Genomic DNA, 20354 nt, shown 5'->3' with positions numbered 1-20354 from the left:
TGAGAAACCTGGGTGTGTGTGAGACACAGCATGGGAGGGAGAAGCCTGTATATCTGAATGAGAACATGGGAGTGGGAAGCCTGTGTGCGTGTGTATGCATGAGAGAAATCAGGTGACTGGTGTGTGTTTGTGTGTGTATGTGTGTGTGTGTGTGAGAGAGAGAGAGAGAGAAAGAAAGTGATTATGGGAATGAGAAGCCTGTGCATGTGAAGAGTGGGCATGGGAGTGAGAAACCTGGGTGTGTGTGAGACACATCATGGGAGTGAGAAGTCTGTATATCTGAAAGAGAACATGGGAATGAGAAGCCTGGTGTGTGTGTATGCATGAGAGAAATCAGGTGACTGGTATGTGTTTATGAGTGTGTGTGTGTGTGTGTGTGAGAGAGAGAGAGAGAAAGAAAGTGATTATGGGAATGAGAAGCCTGTGCATGTGAAGAGTGAGCATGGGAGTGAGAAACCTGGGTGTGTGTGAGACACATCATGGGAGTGAGAAGCCTGTATATCTGAAAGAGAAATGGGAGTGGGAAGTCTTTGTATGTGTGTGTGTGTGTGTGTATATGTGTGTGTGTGAGAGAGAGAGAGAAAGAAAGTGATTATGGGAATGAGAAGCCTGTGCATGTAGAGAGAACAAGCATGGAAGTGAGAGACTGGTGAGTGTGTGTGTGTGTGAGAGAGACAGAGAAAGTGATTATGAGAGTGAGAAGCCCATATATGTAAGTAGAACACGGGAGTGGGAAGCCTGTGTGTGTGTATGGCATGAGAGAAACTGTTCAGGAAGGTGACTGGTGTGTGTCTGCCAAAGACTGTTTGGGAGATGATTGGTGTGTGAGAGACAGAAACTGGTCATGGGGGCATGACTGGTATGGTGTGTGTGTGAGAAAGACATGGGCACTAAGGAAGAGGACCATAAGTATAGAGCTTAGCTTCTACTGCTGCTTCTGGTGTGTGCCATGGCCTGCATGGAAGGGGAGTAGGAGAGCTGCTGGAGGGGGTAAGTAAACTGGCTTTTTAAGTTTATTTTTCATGATTGACTGCCATTTTAATTATTTAATATTATGTGATGTGTCTGCTTTTTTGAAATATTTTATTGGTGTTTGGAGAATGTTTAATAGTTTTTATGAGTTTTTAATTGTTGGATATTATTCTGTTCATAGCTGTTTTGAAACATTTATTCTGCTTATTAGTATAGTTTTACAATTATTTCTGTGTGGGGATCTATAGCAGCTTGCTAGTTCTGTTTTCCTAATAAGAGGTGTATTGGTTTTTAGGGCCTGATTTAATATTTGTAGTGTTGCCTTTTCATAGATAGGGTTGCTCCTGTTTGAGTGTATTCTATAATACAAGTGTAACTGTGTGCGGATTAGTTTATGTGCATTACTACAGATCCTGGGAGTATGTTAGGTCGGTTCTGTGTCAGTTACCGAGATGAGATATTTTACTAGCATGTAAGCGTTTGTATCGGTCTTATTTGTTGTGTTTTCTCAAGAGGACATGCATTGGTGGTAAACTGCTGTCTTTTCATAAGTAGGGCTATTGAGCCTGGAAGTAGAAGGAGTTTGAGTTGCTGTTACTGAGATGACACCAGAACCAGAATATCTTTTTTGTAGGGTGAGTTGTATGGGGAAAGTCATAATTCTGCTTTACATCCATTATTGTGGGTCAGGGGGGTTCCCATGGAAGAAAACTGTACTTTTACATCTAGCCCCGTGTGTCATGCATGTGAGAACCTAAGGTGAGTTGAGTCACATTCACATTATAAATGTCATAATTAAATAAGTGTGCAATAAAATCCAACCCCCTCCATAACCCCTCCCCCATATGACCAAAGCCCCGCCCCTACCCCACCCCCTCCCCGCCCTGCCGGGCCATGGAAAAATGGTCTTGCTTGAAGCCGGTCCCTGGTGCAAAAAAGGTTGGGGACCACTGAAGTAGAGCATATACATCCCCTGCGGAAAGACCCCGTCGGGTCAGAAACAAGGCCTTGTCGGGTGAATAATAACGGGTGGACAACGACACCTTCAAGATAAGTCGGTTTCGGTTGTTATATGGACTTAAACTGCCTGTCTCACGCGCTGAGAACAATTGAAACACTTTAAAAAATTCCTTAAAAAACAGGAGGTTTTTTTTTAATAATCACAGCGCACATTTCATATAAAATTTAAAAAATATCAAGGACGGAGGTGGATTATTCATGATTAAAATACTTGATACATTGCAAGGAAGTAATGTCACCAGAACATTTATGAAACGTTCCACCTTCTCCTTTAAAAATTTATGTGCTGAAAAAAATCTCTCTCTTTTCAAAAATTAGTTTAAGACATTGTAGAGTAAAAGCTTATTGCAACAATAAATAAGAATTTACAAGAGAATCATTTCAATAACATCTATACTGGATATATTGTGGAGTTGGGAGTGTTTGTCAATTAATATTCCAGAAGAAATTAGAGGTGCTGGGGATTTCTTGGTTTGTTATCAGGGAGAAGTAGGCATGCATAGCATTTGCATAGGTACAGAATGATGTCACTGGTGAAAAGCACATTACTCCCCTCCACTTTGGCCAGCTGAATGCAAGCGACTATGGCACTGATTGTGCATGAAGGAGATAACCAGCTTATTGAATGTAGCCTGGAAGGCATTTTGTAACTGGGGACTACAAGCTGCAGCTGATGCTTATAGCCCAGGTTCTCCACTATCTGTAGGGACTGGTCATCCAGGACAATCATTTCTCCAATGTGCCTCATCACAATTATACTAAATGATTAAAATTTGTAGGAAGCTGGTATATGTTATGTCATTTTTGTAGAATTGAGAAGTGGTAAAAATCATTGATGTGGGACAAACGGAAGAATTTTTAAGCCGGTGTTTCAATGAAAGGAGTGTTGTAGGATTGTTGTAGGTTGTGTTGTAAGTAGTAAAATAATTGATTATATATAATTGATTGAATCTGCGGTAGATGTATTAAATGTTGGGTTAAATTGGTGATATGATATTTTTACATGTTATAGGACATTTTTGGATACTTGGCTATAACGACGTGAAAATTGTGATCAGTGGGACTGCATATATTATTAAGGGAATGAAGAGTGGTTAATGAAGATCATTGATGAAGATAACCCCTGAGGAAGCCGTGTCAGGCGAAACAAGGTTCCTTGTAGGGAATGTGAAGATATGCATTAAACGTATTAGAGTTGTATTGACAATATAGGAAATTGTAACAATTGAATGCAGTCAGCATCTCAGCCAGTATGAAAATCATTACACATATTGGGATAGATTTTCTAAATTTGGGCGAGCGCGTACTTTTGTTCGCGCACCAGGCACGAACAAGAGTACGCGGGATTTCAATAGATACGTGCGTATCCATTAAAATCCTGGATCGGCGCGTGCAAGGCTGCCGATTTTGGGCAGCCTGCGCACGCCGAGCCGCGCAGCCTGCCTCCATTCCCTCCCTTCCCCTACCTAACCTACCCCCCCAGCCCTATCTAACCCCCCCCCCCACCTTTATCCATGCATTTACACCTGCCGGTGGCAGACGTAAATCCGCGCGCGCCAGTGGGCTGCTGGCGCGCCAAGACCCAACCCAGGGGCTGTTCCGGAGGGTGCGGCCACGCCCCCGAGCCGAAACCACGCCCGCAGCCCCGCCCCTGAAACGTCGCCTCACGCGCGACACGCCCCCAAAACGCAGCATCACTCCGGGCACGCCCCTTCATGCAAGCCCCGGGACGTACACGCGTCCCGGGGCTTGTGTGCGCCGCCGAGCCTATGCAAAATAGGCACAGCACGCGCAGGGGGAGTTTGGGGTAGGTCTTCGAGGGGTACGCGTGTATCCTATGCGCGTACCCCTTTGAAAATCTACCCCATTGTCTGTCTGTCCATCTGTCCATCCCTCCCTCCCCCCCATCTGCCCTCCCTGTTCAATCCCTTCCTCCCGAACCCCAAGATTCACTGAAAGTCCCTGGTGGTCCAGCAGGGGGCCTGGGAGCGATCTCCCGTTCCCAGGCCATCGGCTGCCACTAATCAAAATGGTGCCGGTGGCCCTTTGCCCTTATCATGTGACAGAGGCTACTGGTGCCATTGGCTAGTCCCTTTCACATGCTCCTACCATGTGGGAGGGAGGGATTGAACAGGGAGGACAGCCATGGGGGAAGGGATTGAACAGTGAGGGCAGCCATGGGGTGGGGGGAGAGATTTACTGGCAGCTGACAACCCGAGAATGGGAGATTGCTCCTGGGCCCCATCATTGGACCACAATGGACTATTGGTGAGTTTTGTGAGGGTTGGGAGCATGGGGGGCTATCCACAAATACCATAATAAGTGTGTATAAGTTGAGCCAGCTTTTTTGTGTCTTTCTTCTGGCATAAATTTCTCTACTTATACATGAGTATATATGGTAATTGATTAATCTACATAATGCCTACTGTGTTGTGTTGTATTGATATTCATTATGATATTGTTTCTTTTTGCTGATTTCATACCATATATTTACAACATTTAGTAAATTAAGCTTTGCTTAAGTAGATTATGTGTAGAGTGTTATATGACATAATATAAAATATACCCCCACCATGTACAATTGTCGACTTGTCAAGCAGAATTAGCAGCTTGAAAGTGGCACAAACTCAGTCTTTGCTGTCTGGCAATCCCTCAAAGTGTGTGCAAAAATGTCTTTCGCTCACGCACACATACGCAGTATATGTATGTGCACTGTGGACTGATTCATTTAGCACACACACAAAAAAAAATCCCTGTCAGACAAAAAATAAAGTGACAAGAATGGTAAAGCTGCACTTTTCTTCATTGCAAAGTGTCTCTCTCTGCAGATAAACAGTGCAATTCACTGTGCAGAGTCAGATAGATGAAAAAATCACAGCTGTTCACTGCTTCTGTATCTCCAGTGCACTACCCTGTCCGAGGGAACAGACAGAAGCAGTGTCTCTGTCTCTCTCTCACTGTGAGAGCACTTTAATTACAGTAGTGAATATCAGAAAAAGCTCTTTGCGAATGCCAAAACTTTTCTCCTTCCTTTTGTAAACATTTTCTTTCATTTTGAGAGCTTTTGCAAAAAAAAAACCCAACCTTTCTCTGTGAAATCCAATGGGGAAAATGGGGTTTCTTTGCACATGCTTAGACCTTTCAGTATCACTTGATCCAGATGCTAACTATAAGCTAGTTAAACAAATGCTTCATTTTGATTTGTCTTCCTATCTACTTGCTTACTTATTGATAACTGATGGGGAGGTGCATTGTTTGAAATAATGGTTAAAATGCAAAGAATAAGACAATTTTTTTCATTCATGACCTCCCCCATCCAAAATGAATGGAGGGTGCCCAGGAATACAAATGAAAATTTTTGTTTCATTCATTTATATTTCCCATTCAAGTCTATAGCCCATGTAAAAGTACTGCAGTGAGACTGACAACTATAGTAATTATGCAAAGCCTATGTGAGGTAGCAGCCAGGATGGAACCAAAGCAGGAGAAGTAGGCAAGTAGAACGAGGACTAATCAAAGTGAAACATTTGTTTAACTAGTCTATAGTTGGCATATGGATCAAGCAATGGTCTGAAAAGTGTAAGTATGTGCAAAGAAATCCCATTTTTCCCACTGGATTTCACAGGGAAAGGTTTCAGTGTAAAAGAAAAGGTTTAAAAAAGGAGACAGAAGAGTTTTGGCACTGGCAATTGTTTTTTCTGATTTTCATTTCTCAATGTGAGAAAGAGACAGAGGCACTACTTTCTGTCATGAATGAAACAAAAATGGTCTTATTCTTTGTATTTTAACCATTTATTTCAAACAAATGCACATCCCTACCAGTTATCTAGATAACCAAACTATGGCAAAAGTCCATTAAAAAAAAAAAAAAAGCTACTAAAATGGCCTGATGCTCTCATTTAAAGAGGTGTTCCCTGGTGTTACAGAAATACATTTTTCTTATTTAGTCCCAAATGAGTGGTAGGACCCTCATACTACTCAACCTTGGTCTACATGTTTTGTTATTGATGCATTCACCATGTGCTGCAGTGTTTATAATTATACCACTGAAAACTCAATAAATCTTTCACTTACATGCTAAAAATTCTTAATATAAGGAACTTGGATTTATGTTGATGTGAAAAAAAATGGAGGAAAAGACCTCAGACCTCTGACATATCTTGTTCAACAAACTAAGAATACGTCACATTGTTTGCAATCATCAGTCAGAAAAACCTCCATCCATCCACTAATCTTTATTCACTCTAAATCTTGATTTTTTTTTTTTTTTTTTTGTAGTATATTTATTTTATTAGTTTTCAAGCATAGATAAACACGAACCACACATAAGAAAGGTATAATCAGTACAATCAGAAAAAAAGGTACCATCAGGCACAATAGTAGAAAACATTAACAGATATCCACAAACGGTAAGCCGTGGTCAGTGTTTATACAATAACGTTAAACAGCACTGAATAACAAAACAAACCCTGCCCCTTCCTTAATCCCTCCCCCCCTCCCTTCCCCGTTTCACAGCAGAGGGAACACAATAGAAAAAAAGGGTCGTACTAGCCAAGGGAAATACCGTAAGACATATGCAGGTTTACATCATGCACCAGACAAAATTAGTTCACCTGAGAGCTAGAGGAAGAGAAGCCGAAGACAGAAAAGTAAGACCCAAAGACCCAAAGAAAGGCCCATGGGAAGCCTTGTACCAATGTGGCAATTGCCTATGAATGCACATAAGGGCCGCTCAGTGGCAACAGGTAAATTACAATGGGGTCAAAGAATCCATAAAGGACCCTTGTTGATGGTACGTCAGAAATGGTTGCCAAAGACCCATAACAGATTTTTTTCGGCCCTCACTATGCTGGGCCGCTGACAGTTGTTCAAAGGCAGCCAGTTTGAGCATTTTCGTCACCCAATGGTTATAGTGCGGAGGGGTGCCGGAGGTCCAGTTTGCTAAGATAACTTGTTTAGCCAAAAGGCTTGCCTTATCAACAAGCTGGGCCTGAGCTGTAGTCAAAGTTAAAGAAGTGGGTTCATACAATGCACTGCCTAGCAGCCAGAAGGTAGGATGTGTGGGTAAGTCCGCAGCAAAGAAATTGGAGCAGTGGGTTCGAATACCAGACCAAAAGGCTTTAATTATTCTGCAGGACCAGAAGCTGTGGAAGTAGGTCCCCGGTTCCCCTCCACACTTCAAGCATAAAGGGGTATCACTAATCCCAATTCTGTGCGCCATTTCAGTAGTGCAATACAATTTCCAAATAAATTTATACTGTATTTCACGTAGAGCCACATTCTCAGAGACGGCTTTAATTTGAAGAAGATACGTTTTGACCATGTCAGGAGTAATATTCATGTCAATATCTTTTTCCCAGCGGTCACTAATAAATCTTGATTTTTTTAAAAAAAATTTTCATCTTTATATACAAAAGAGAACTTATCTTAGTGTAGTTCTTATCTTCAAATAAAAATGTCCAAACAATATACTGCCGACATTGGCCAATCGTTTCGCCGACTAGGCTGCCTCAGGGCGGATCTTGTTTTACTTTAATTGATTAAAAGATTAATGGATGGATGGAGGTTTTTCTGACTGATGATTGCAAACAATGTGACATATTCTTAGTTTGTTGAACAAGATATGTCAGAGGTCTGAGGTCTTTTCCTCCATTTTCTTTCACGTCAACATAAATCCCAGTTCTTTATATTAAGAATTTTCAGCATGTAAGTGAAAGATTTATTGTGTTTTCAGTGGTATACTTTCTTTCACCTGCCCATTATTTTTTTTGGAATAATTCAGTGTTTATAATTATGACAACATTAATATCTACACAAACAAGTTTTATAAGTAACACAATACAGAAACAAACATCCCCCATCACCCATCTACATAATGTAAAAAGGGAGATACCTCCTATTATTTTGTGGTTGACAGACTAATACCAGAACTGGTGCTTCTGGGGTGGGGGATGGGGGCAGGGGGTGAGGGCAGCAGCAGGCCAGATACCAAATGATTCTAGCAGTCCTCCCCTACCCTCAACTAGAAGATTTTTGTGACTTTCACAACTTATGATATTTAAGAAAGTGATGCCATTTAAGTGTATGAAGGTCAATATCTTGGCCGGGAAGCTAATGGTCATCGTATGAATCATTACCCTCATGCTGAGAAGATGAAGATAAGCATGACTATGCATATGGTTACATTCATCATATGTATTTTTTTTTAATCCAACTCATTACCTAAAAGATTGATTATGGAACCAAAACCACTGATATACGTCGGAGATGCGTTATTACCTATCCAAATGCCCAAGCTGACTGCCATGGCAACACGAGAGGTGCGATGACGCAGAGACTGCAGAGGATAAACTGTAGCATAACAGCGATCAACGCTCATAGCTGTAAGGGTAATGCAGGTTGCTTGCGCAGTGACCTGTGGAGATAAATATATTTCAAGTTTATGAGAAATAACAAAAAAATAAAGTGGCTATATGCTGTGAGCTTGATTTAACATAATATATACTCTGGAGCCTACTGTAAAGAAGCTGTTTATTCCATAGATGATCAAAGTACAAATGCTTCACTCAAGAAATTGCAAAAGTACAATAAAACTGCAAACAACTTGTAAAAATAAAGAATATATTAAATGATCATCTTGAAAACATTTCTGTCAACAAGAAGTCTTCTTACATGAATTTTTAAAACCCAAAACACAGGGCCTTATTCAAAAATAACTTTTTCCAGTTCTTTGCCAACAGAAAGAAAAAACTTTATTGATGAAGGGACCCTCTGGATCTATTGTTTGTCCCTAGCTTAGGCTTTAAGTTAGGTTGGGGGTCTGAAGGTAGCAAAGGGCAGTTCATTCCTAACAAGCATTTCCCGTAAGGTTGCCTGGATTGGCTAGCCAGCAGGCCGCATGGGAAGACTAATGTGCCAATCTGAGTTGGAGGTTGAAGAAGTAGGAGAGTTTTTGAGTGGCTCACTTCTTTAGGCCCCACAGCCCATTACTCAACCTGGCTATCAGCGTAATGTTTGGCCAGCTGCAGGTCAGCCCCGCGACCAACCGCACTTACCCCCCAAAAGCCTCCGATGCAGCCCAAATAGCTGAAACGCCGCCACATTACTCTGCCCTGGGCTTCCTTAGGTGCACGCGCAGTGTGCTAACACTTAAGGCCCTGCGGCAGAAAATAGGTTGCCAGCATTCAGGGATGATGTCAAGTGACTGGGTATTTAAACCCAGCCATACTACCAGCAAATTGCCTCAGCAACAGGAAATCCTGCCTAGCAGTACGTGTTGCTTCTTGTTGTTCTGTGTTTTGCCTTCCTGTCTCCTTGCTATGCTTTACCTCTTCATTGCCCTGTCTTGCCTTGCCCTGCCTTGGATGCCTGGTTTTTGTCTTGTCCCAGTACCTTGTTTTACCTTGTCTGTTTGTCTCTGGCTGTCTCTTGACTCTCTCTTGCCTCAGACTTGACTACTCTCTTGCCTGCCGCCTGGTACTGACCCTCGCTTTGGACCTGACTACTCTCTTGCCTGCCGCCTGGTACTGACCTCTGCTATGGATACTGACTATTCCCTTGGACTTCTGCCTGCCCCAGCCTTGGCCTGAACCTGTATACTGATTCTTGCTGCCTGCCCCGACCTTGGCCTAGTCCCAGACCCTGCCTACTCACTACCAGCCCTGACTTCTGCCTGTATCCTGACTCCGTCTGACCACTCCTGATGGGACACTCGCCTAAGTCCTGCTGGCCCCTGGAACCCAAGGGCTCAATCTTTGAGGAAAGGGACTGGTAAAGGTGAGGTCCCAGCTCTAGTCCCAGTAAGAGCATGTCCAGCAGCTGTCAGCATGGGCCTAGTGGGTTTGCATACTAACCTGTGTCACCCACACCACAGCCCAAGGGCTCCATCTGTGACAGTTTGCTGAGGCCATGAGCTCGGTGGACTCGTCCCCGGCTCAGTCTGTCTGAGGGTTGCCTCTCCAGGTCCAGCAGCAGCAAGACCAGCTCAGTAACATGACCAGCATTCTTCAAGGCCAGCGGTCCAATTAGAATCCCTATTGGTGCATCCGCCTGTACCCGCACCAACGCCTCCTCCAGCCACACCTGTTAGGCATGTGTACTCCATGCTGCACCTTCCTCCCCACTCAAGTATGATGGGGATCCTAGGGTTGGCTTGGGGTTCGTCAACCAGTGCAGAATGCACTTTGAATTGATGGCTACCAGCTTTCCCTCAGACCAAACTAAGGTGACCTACATAGTGTCGCTGCTGGCTGGGCTTGAACTAGCTTGGCATCTCCGCTTTGGGAACAGAATGACCCCTTGGTGGAGAATTTGGACAACGTTCTCTGGCATGTTTGACAAGCATTTGATGAGCCTGATCAGGCCTTATTGGCTGCTACAGAATTGATCCATATCTAACAGGGCACCCGCACTGTGAGCAACTACGCCATTCAATTTTGCACCCTGGCCTCACAACTCCATTGGGGTGACAATAGCTTGACCGTCATTTTTTGGCAGGGCCTGGTGGATCATATTAATGACAAGTTAGTGGGCCAGGATCTGACTCCCATATTAGAGGACCTCATCGCCTTGGCTACACAGGTGGAACTCCACTTCCAGGAGTGAGCCCGAGAGAGGGAGGTGTCCCACCGACACTTCAGACTGGCACCTAAGTTCCAGCGACATCTAGCCCCCACAATCGAGACTTCATCTGCACCTCTTCAAGAACTTGGGAGAACCCATCTCACCCAAGGGTTGTGGGTTTGAATATGGCTTGGAAAAATAGGGAGGGAGGTAGAAAGTGGGTACTAGTCAAGCTTTTGGCAGCAGAAGAGGACTGGAAGGCTCATCTGCATTTGCTACCTAGCAGCCCCCATGAGAGAACTCCAGAGGTCACTGCCAATGAATGTAGACTTCAGGCTCAAAGCCCCAGCTTCCAGAGATCTCATATCCCTTGCCACAGAAGAGGACTGGAAGGCTTATCTGCATATCCTACACAGCAACCCCTGGAAGAGGACTCCAGAGGTCACTATGAGCGAATCTAGGCTTCAGGTTCCACAGCCCCAGCTTCCAAAGTCCCTACACTCCTTGCCACAGAAGAGGACTGGAAGGCTTATCTGCATATCCTACACAGCAACCCCTGGAAGAGGACTCCAGAGGTCACTATGAGCGAATCTAGGCTTCAGGTTCCACAGCCCCAGCTTCCAAAGTCCCTACACTCCTTGCCACAGAAGAGAATTATACCATTGGGGACAGAGAACACTTGGCCATGAAATTGGCTGAGGAGGAGTGGCGTTGTCTACTGGAGGGGAGCTAGACACCCAATCATGATCTTCATGGATCATAAAAATTTGGAATATCTACTGCAGGCCCAGTGCTTGAACCCATGTGAGGCCTGATGGTCCTTATTCTTCAATTGCTTTGATTTTGAACTCAGATATCGACCAGCAGAGAATAAACAATGGGCTGATGCTCTTCGTGGTTCTTTGAAACTAAAGACTCCCTGGAACCTCATTGTCACATCATTGATCCAGCAGGAATCATGGCCACTGCAGCAGTACCTGTCCTACCAGGAAAGATGGTGGTCCCCAAATGCCTATGAGAGAGAGTACTTAAATGGGTCCAAAATCCCATCTGGCAGGCCACTTTGGAGTCACTAGAACCTTGGAGCTGCTTCTTAGCTACTACTGGTGGCCCCAAGTAAAGCCTGATGTGCAGTGCTACAAAAAGTCATGCCCCAATTGTCCAATTAATAAGAGCTCCCTTGTTCACTTTTGGGGGCTGTTACAGACATTGCAGCCCTGAGAAACCCTGGACCCATATGACCATGGACTTCGTTACAGACCTACCTCTCTCTAATATCTGCACATCCATCTGATTGTGGTGGACCGGCTTTCCAAGATGACTCACTTCACACCACTCCCCAATCTTCCATCTGTACCAGAATTAGCCTGTCTCTTTTTCTAGCATATCTTCTGACTTCACAGATTACCCCAACATATTCTCTCCAGTCAGGGAGTGCAATTCACATCTTGCTTTCAGAATGGCTTATGCAAAAAGTTTGGAATCTCTTTGAACTTCTCCTCTGGGTACCACCTGCAAAGTAATGGACAGATGGAGAGAACCAACCAAATCCTTAAGGGATTCCTGAGAGCATACATCAATGAACGACAGGACAAATGGGTATCTCTCCTCCTCTGGGCAGAATTCCTGAGGATTGTCCCTATTTCAGATTGTATTTGGCAGATATTCATGGGTACCACTTCCTACTACCGTGTTGGTTCCTTGTCCTGCAGCCATCATCGTAAGCCAAGGACTTATGGCAGAAGACACGTCAACTCCTTACTGCAGCTGCTGAGAGATACAAAATTAAGTGGACAAGAGGTGCTAGCCGGCATCTCAACTCAAACCTGGGGAGTTGGTATGTTTGAGTACCCGCAACATACAATTCAAGAACCCCTCTACCAAATTCTCACCACGCTTCATTGGTTTATTACCCATCATTCCCAAGATTGGGCCAGTGACTTATCTGTTAAAACTATCACCTGATACATTTGGCAGCCCTATGAGCCACCTCACTCACCCCAGATGTGGCCAAACCTTTCCTGCGATCAACACACAGCCTCCTGCTCTGAATGTCACCCAGCGCAACCCAAGATGCTGCCAGTCTCCACTCCTGCCCCCATCCCTTGGGCATGTCCATGCATCTGCACTTATTACATAGGTGCCACAGTGGGAAATGCTGAGTGGAGCCCTCCTATGTCATCAGGTTGACCAGCTTACTTAAGCAAGGGCCTTGCAGTATTACTTTGCCTCAGCAATGGGTCTCCTGCCTTAGCAGTGCATGTTGCTTTGAGTTCCTGGTTCCTCTTTCCTGTGTACTTGATTCTTCATCCTGCCTTGCTTCTCCAGCCTTGCCTCATCCAGCCTTGTCTCATCCAACCTTCCTTGTCCAGCTTTGCCTTGTATTATCCATCTTGTCCAGTATCTTCCATGTGTCCTCATCCATCCTTTGCCTGAATTCTGGATCCAACGTCTTGCCTGGACTTGACCATGATTGCCTGCTGCTTGTACCTGACCTCTTGCCTGGATGTGACTATGATTGCCTGCCACCTGGGCCTGAACTCTTGCCTGGACCTGACCACCCTCGTCTCCTGCCTGCCCTGACCTTAGCTTGTCTCCAACTCCATTAGCCTGTTGCCTGCACTGACCTTGGTGTGCCATTGGACTCTTGCTCTAGCCAACACCCTCTGGACCCGTCTAAGACCTGCTGGCCTGCCAGAACCTAAGGGCTCAACCTATGGAGGAGGCGGCTTGTACAGGTGAAGCTCCAGTTCATCTCACTGTATGACGCATTTGCCAGCTGCCAGCTTAGACCTTGTAGATTCGCCTATGAGGCTGCGTCAACTACGCTGCAGTGCAAAGGGCAAAGGGCTCACACCCATGCCACCCTTCAAAGATTGCTAGGTAATGAGCTCAGCAGACTCGACTCAAGCCGATGCCATTGCTGGGCTAGTGCATCAGCTTCAGCAGTAGGATAAGCTGAATACCATGGCCGGGTACCTAAAGGTATGCCTGCCCAGATCACTCAGGCTTCTGTTCCAGCACCTGTAATTTGGCTTACTATTCCCATCTTACACTTGCCTCCACCACTGAGGTATGATGGAGATCCAGTTAAATGTAGAAGCTTCCTAAATCAATGTCAGATGCAGTTTGACTTATAGGCACCTTTGCTCTACACTGATCAAGTCAAGGTGATTTATATTCTCTCCTTGCTGGCATGGACCTCACTTCTCTGGGAAAGAGATGACCCACTCCTGGGAGACTTGAACTGCTTTTTACAAGAATTTCAGCAGATCTTCTATGAACCTGGTTGCACAGTTTCCAAGGCATCCAAACTCCTGAAGATCAGACAAGGTTCTTAGTTTGTGGGGGAATACACAGTGCACTTCTGCACCCTGACCTCTGAACCTCAGTGGGGTAGTGTCAGTCTGATTGCAATCTTAAGGCAAGGGCTCTCAGAGCACATAAGGAAGAGCTGGCTGCCAAGGATCTGCTGGAGACATTGGAGGATCTAATCAATCTAGCCCTACAGTTCCAAAAATGGACCATCTGCGTCGCCCTGAATTTCTAGTGGCCAGTGACTTTCTATTTACCTCCTGAGCCTGGACCAGCACCAGTAGAGGCCATGCAGGTTGACTGTTTTAAACTGTCTACGGAGGAGAAGCAAAGGTGCAACCTCAACCTGTGCTTGTATTGTGCCGCATTTGGGCACTTTGCAAGTCACTGCTCGAATAAGCCAGCAAACTCAAGGACCCAGGCCTGGTGGGAGAAGCCACCCTATGTCATCCTTGTACCTCTCCACAATTCCTCGTACCAGTATGTCTCTCTCTTAGGGACATTCTTGTGGACGATTTGCCTTGTTGGATACCAGTGCTGGCAGCACCTGTATCCACTGACAGTTCCTTTGGATACTCCACTCTCAATCTCATCCATATATGGAGAACATTTGCCTAGACATGTTACAAGAGCTGCCATACCCCTCACCCTGCACACAGGGATTCTGCATAGCGAGCAAATCAGTCTTAATGTGTTATCCTAAGTAGTAAGTGCAATTATCTTGGGCTTACTGTGGTTCATGCCATATAAGCCCCACATTGAGTAAGCCACATTGCAGATCGTCAAATGGAGCTCTAGTTGTCATGAGTGATGCCGTGCCAAAATATCACCTCTGATTCCCTTGGCTCGGACCGTTACCTCATAGCTTTTGTGTCCACTGCCACAAATCACAGAGTTTACATATATGTTCAGCAAACAGCAGGCAGAAGTCCTGCTGCCCCATCGCTCTTACGACTGTGCCATTGACTTGGTCCCTGGCAAGGCTCCACCCACAGGCAGTGTATACCCACTCTCTGCTCTTGAAATAGAGGCTATGACCAACTATATTAAAGAGAATTTTGACAGAGGCTTCATTCAACCCCTCCTCATCACCTGCTGGAATGGGATTCGATTTTGAAGGGAAAAAAGACAGGTTGTTACGTCACTGTACTGACTATTGTAGTCTTAACTCCATTACCAAGAAGAATCACTATCCTCTTCCCTTGATCTCCGAGCTCTTTGATCACCTTTAGGGTGCACAGATATTTATCAAGCAGGACCTACATGGGGGGGGGGGGGGGGGGGGGGAGGCATACAACTTGATCAGGTTCAGAGAAGGCGAGGAATGGAAGGCCGCCTTCAATATCTGTGAGGGACAATATGAATACCTAGTGATGCCCTTTGACCCCCACAGTCTTCCAATTTATGGTCAATAAGGTCTTCCAGGACTTTCTCTACTCTCATGTGGTAGTTTACCTGGATGATATCCTAATTATCTCCAAGTCTTTGCCGGAGCATTGATGACATGTGAAACAGTTCACCCTGAGATTCCGTGATCACCACCTCTATGCCAAATTAGAGAAGTGTACCTTCGAACAGAAAGCGCTTCCCTTCTTGGGTATATATTATCTCCTGCCAAGGCTTATGTATGAACCCAGACAAATTAAAGGCCATACTGGAGTGGTCCCGACCTGTGGGCCTCAAAGCGCTGCAGCACTTCCTGAGGTTCATAAATTACTATATGCAATTTATTCATGATTCCTCTTCCTGGTGGCGCCACTCACAGCCCTAACCAAGAAGGGTCTGGACACTAAAAACTGAATCATGGATGCTATCCAAGCTTTTGAACATCTCAAAGAGGAATTCACCATTGATCCATGTCTACACCACCCAGACTCATCCAAGCCATTCATTCTGAATGTAGATGTGTCAATCCACGGGGTAGGCACTGTCCTCCTGTAGCATAACCATAACGGTACTCTCAAGACCTGCTTCTATTTCCCGAAGAAATTCTCTGCAGTAGAGAAGAACTATACCATTGGTAATTGTGATCTGCTAGTGGTCAAGTTAGCCTTAGAAGAATGGCAATACCTGTTGGAAGGAGCTAAGAACCCATTAACTATCTATATGAATCACAAAAACCTTGAACACCCAGCACAGACATGGAGGCTGAATTCCTGGTAAGCCTATTAGTCATTTTTTGATCGGTTTGACTTCAAGTTGCAGTAGCACCCTGCAGAGAAGAACTGGTGAGTTGATGCCCTCTCTCACTCCTTTGATACAGAAAGTTCTCAGGAGTCTTCATGACATATCATTGATCCTGCAAAGATTGTAATTGTTGCTGCCTTCACAGTTCCTCTTGGGAAGACTGAAGATCCCAAGCATCTACGTCAAAGGTTCTTCAGTGGGCTCATGACCCCCACTTACCGGGTCACCCAGATATCACCCAAACCTTGGAATTAATCTTCCAATACTACTGGTGGCCCCAGAAAAAGACTGGCATAAAGTGTTACATGGAAACCTGTCTCATTTGTGCCATGAATAAAAGTGTGCGAGTTTGACCAGTTACAGCTGCTGCCAGCCTCCAAGGAACCCTGGACCCACTTGGCCACTGACTCTATCATAGACCTGCCCCTCTCTAGTGGCAACACCACCACATGTTTGGTAGTTGATAGATTTTCTAAGCTGGTGCATTTCGCATCCCTTCCGGGCTTCCTGTCAGCATCAGAACTGGCTAAACTCTTTATCCAGCATATCTTCTATCTGCACATATTCCTTCACTTTCTCAGACTAGGGAGTACAGTTTATGGCTATGGCTTGCTTCTGGAAAGGCATGTGCAGGAAGTTTGGAATTACATTGGATTTCACTTCAACCTATCACCCCAAGAGCAATGGACAAACTAAGCGAGTAAATCAGAGTCTCAAGGCCTTTATATGAGCCTATGGTAACTCACAGCAGGATAATTGGGCCTCCCTTCTCCCATGGGAAGAATTCTGCCATAATAACTACATAAACAGTTCCACTGGCCATTGCCCTTTTATATAGTGTTCGGATGTCATCCCCATACACCAAAACCTGTTCCGATTTCCAACACTTGCCTAGCAGCTAACCTGATGGAGCATGAACTCCAGGAAATTGGCATAAGAACATAAGAAATTGCCATACTGGGTCAGACGAAGGGGCCATCAAGCCCAGAATCCTGTTTCCAACATGTTATGGTTGAGCGGTGTTTGGGTGGATCCTTGGTACTGTGGCAGATGACCACGCCCATGGGGAGGAGCCCTGTGAGGAGCCACAGTACTAGGCTAGACTCAGGATGCACAAACACAGTTAGTTCTTTATTATACAGCTTGAAGAGTACCACCAGAGGTGGCAGTAATGAGGCAGTCTGGTAGTAGTTGCAGTCTCAGGGACCTCGGCAGAGGGAGCCCTTCTCACCCCGTTGGTATCGGAAGGTTCCAAAGCAGGTTTCCCAGCAAGGAAGTACTGTGGATGAGATAGACTGAGAGTTAGAGTACTCACTAGGTGTTTGCTCTAGGTATGTGATTCCACCAGGTTGTAGAAGGAAGTGCAGGCACCGAGGCAGGGAGAGCAGGCCCTCGAGGAGCGAGTACCTGTTTCCTGTAAGGCACCTGAAATAAAGTAGAGGACCCCCGAGGAGCGGGTACCCAGGTTAGCAGTTACCCCGAAGGGCAGAGAGAGAGAGCTTCCAGCAGCAGCATGGAAGCGGCAGAGTAGCATAGACAGGAACGGATTTGAGTCCAATCGTAGTCCTTGCTAACTCAGTGAGCTAGCAAATTAGAATAGGTTATATACCCGGATGGCATGACGTCAGCAAGGGGGAACTCCCCCGAGGTTCGTGCCAAGGTTGGATTAAAGACGTGGGTGGCGCGCGTGCGCGCACCCTAGTAGGTACCTGGGAGGAGCATGGCAGGAGGCTGCACCATAGCCGTTCCGGGGACGCCGGAGAGGTCGGCTTGTAGACTCGGCGGTAGCCATCTTTCCTAGGTAAGCGGGAGGAGCCGTGAATAAGGTGAGGCAAACGGGGCGAAGCTGTCTAGCACCGACGGATGCAACATAACAGTGGCCAATCCAGGCTACAAGTACTGGCAAGTACCCAAAAACTAAGTATATCCCATGCTACCGATGCTAGTAATAGCAGTGGCTATTTTCTCAATAAACTTGATTAATAAGCTGGTAATGGACTTCTCTTCCAAGAACTTATCCACACCACCAGAGCCATTTACAAAACAGACAAGAAAGATCACTCAGCCCCTCAACCTCACCCAGGGAGCCTGATTTGGCTCCGCACTAAAAACTTATGATTGAAAATGCCCTCATTGAAATTTGTTCCATGATTCATGGATCCATTCCCCATTGAACGACAACTCAATCCAGTAGCTTACAAATTCAAATTACTTCTTTCTCTGTGCATCTATGAGGTCCTCTATGTATCTCTGTTAAAGCCTGAAATTCTCTCTTGGCCAGGCAAACCGCCTTTCCAGGTCACTGAAGTCTCCACAGAAGAGGCTTTGGAGGGGGGGGGGGGTACTGTTACATTTGGTGACACATGGGAGAGCCCTGTGAGCTGCTTCACTCACCCGTGATGTGGCTGGACCGGTCCTGTGGTCAGCACACAGCCTCCTGTTCTGAATGCCACCCAGCACAGCATGAGACACTGCCAGTCGCTATTACCTGCCGCTGTCCCTTAGGCACGTATGCGTGCATATGTGTACATTACATAGGCGCTATGGCGGAAACTTTGAGTGGTGCCCTCCTATCATGTCAGGCTAACTGTCTTACTTAAAAAAGGGCCTCGCAGCACTACCTCACTTCATCAACAGATCTCCTGCCTTAGCAGTGGATGTTGCCTTTGAGTTCCTGGTTCTTGTGTCCTACGTTTCTGATTCTTTGCCCTGCCTTGCCTCTCCAGCCTTGTTTCATCCAACCTTGTCTTTCCAGCCTTTTCTCATCTAAATTTCTTTCTCCAGCCTTGCCTTGTATTACCCGTCTCATCTAGTGTCTTCTGTGTGTCCTCATCCACCCTTGGCTTGACTTCTAGACCTCACCTCTTGCCTGGACCTGGCCATGACTGCCTCCTGCCTGGACCTGACATTTTGTCTGGACCTGACCACCCTTGCCTGCCGCCTGCCCCGAACTTGGCCTCTCTCCAACTCTGTTAGCTTGCTGCTTACCCTGACCTTGGCATATCATTGTACTCTTGTTCTAGCCACTGCTCTATGGACCCGCCTAAGACCTGCCAGCCGTCAGAACCCAAGGACTCAACTGGCGAAGCAGGTGGCTGATACAGGTGACAGCTCCAGTCTGTCCCACTACAAGGCACATTTTCCAGCTGCCAGCATAGGCCTCATAGGTTCATCTATGAGGCTGCATCAAGTATGCCACAGCACAAAATGTTCATACCCACGCCACCCTTCATTCACCCACTCTCAAGTTCCATGATGTGTTCCATTTCTCACTCCTCAAACCTCTGCTCCTGTCATGGCCTTCATGACTCCCTCCTAAACCAATGGAATATATGTACGATATATTTGTTATACAATTTTTTATTAACTGTCTCCTCATACCCTATATTCGATGTGCTATATAATTTGTAATGTTACTTTCGTCATCTGTTATTTGTTATATTAGAATAGGCAACTCAGAATCCGCCCTTCATGCACTCTCCCAAGGAGTCCCCCAGGGCTCCTCCCTCTCATCCACCCTCTTTAACATGTACCTCACCCCCCTCTGCCAGCACCTATCTGATCTCGGCCTCAAATTTTTCCTATACGCTGATGATGTTCAAATCATCATACCCATTCAGGATACCCTAACAAAAGCATTGGACCACTGGAGAAATTGTCTTGCCTCCATCAACATCCTACTCTCTGACCTTCACCTAGCTCTAAATGCATCAAAAACCGAACTGCTCCTGATCTCCCAACAATCACCCCCCAAACCAGCCATCACAAACAATCCTGCCTATGATACCTTCACAAGGCAGCATGACGCACAAAATCTTGGGGTTCAAATAGACCAACAACTGAACCTAAAAAAACATATCAATCTAATCCTCAAAGAAGGTTTTTTCAAACTTAGTGTCATGAAGAAACTGAAACCATTACTTCATGCCACTGATTTTCGCACAGTCATTCAAGTCACCCTCTCAACAAAAATGGACTACTGTAACTCCCTTTTCTTAGGCCTTCCATACTCTACAATAAAACCCCTCCAAATGCTGCAGAATGCAGTTTCAAGAACCATCTCCAATGCCCGCAAATATGATCATATTACTCCCCTCCTCAAGAACTTACATTGGCTTCCAATCCCCTCTCGCATCATATACAAAACCCTAACATTGACACACAAAGCTATATTCTCACACAACTCAAACTGGCTCGTTGATCCATTCTGCCCAGTACAATCCAAAAAATCCACCAGTGCCTCCAGTAATGGAACTCTCCACGTACCCTCACTAAAAAGAGCACACCTTACTTCCACA

General features: G+C 45.5%; 1 protein-coding gene across 1 annotated transcript in view; it reads right to left on the bottom strand.

The window, feature by feature from the left end:
• The window catches only part of LOC115099496 (G-protein coupled receptor 54-like), a 115301-nt gene that overhangs the window by 15551 nt on the left and 79396 nt on the right, over positions 1-20354 (bottom strand). The window contains exon 3 of the mRNA XM_029617173.1: positions 8272-8407. Coding sequence (XP_029473033.1) covers positions 8272-8407 — 136 coding nt within the window. The remainder of the gene's footprint in view (positions 1-8271; positions 8408-20354) is intronic.

This window comes from Rhinatrema bivittatum, chromosome 1, assembly GCF_901001135.1.
Source record: "Rhinatrema bivittatum chromosome 1, aRhiBiv1.1, whole genome shotgun sequence".
NCBI classification, from domain to species: Eukaryota; Metazoa; Chordata; class Amphibia; order Gymnophiona; family Rhinatrematidae; genus Rhinatrema; species Rhinatrema bivittatum.
This window is presented reverse-complemented; position numbering and strand designations above follow the sequence as displayed.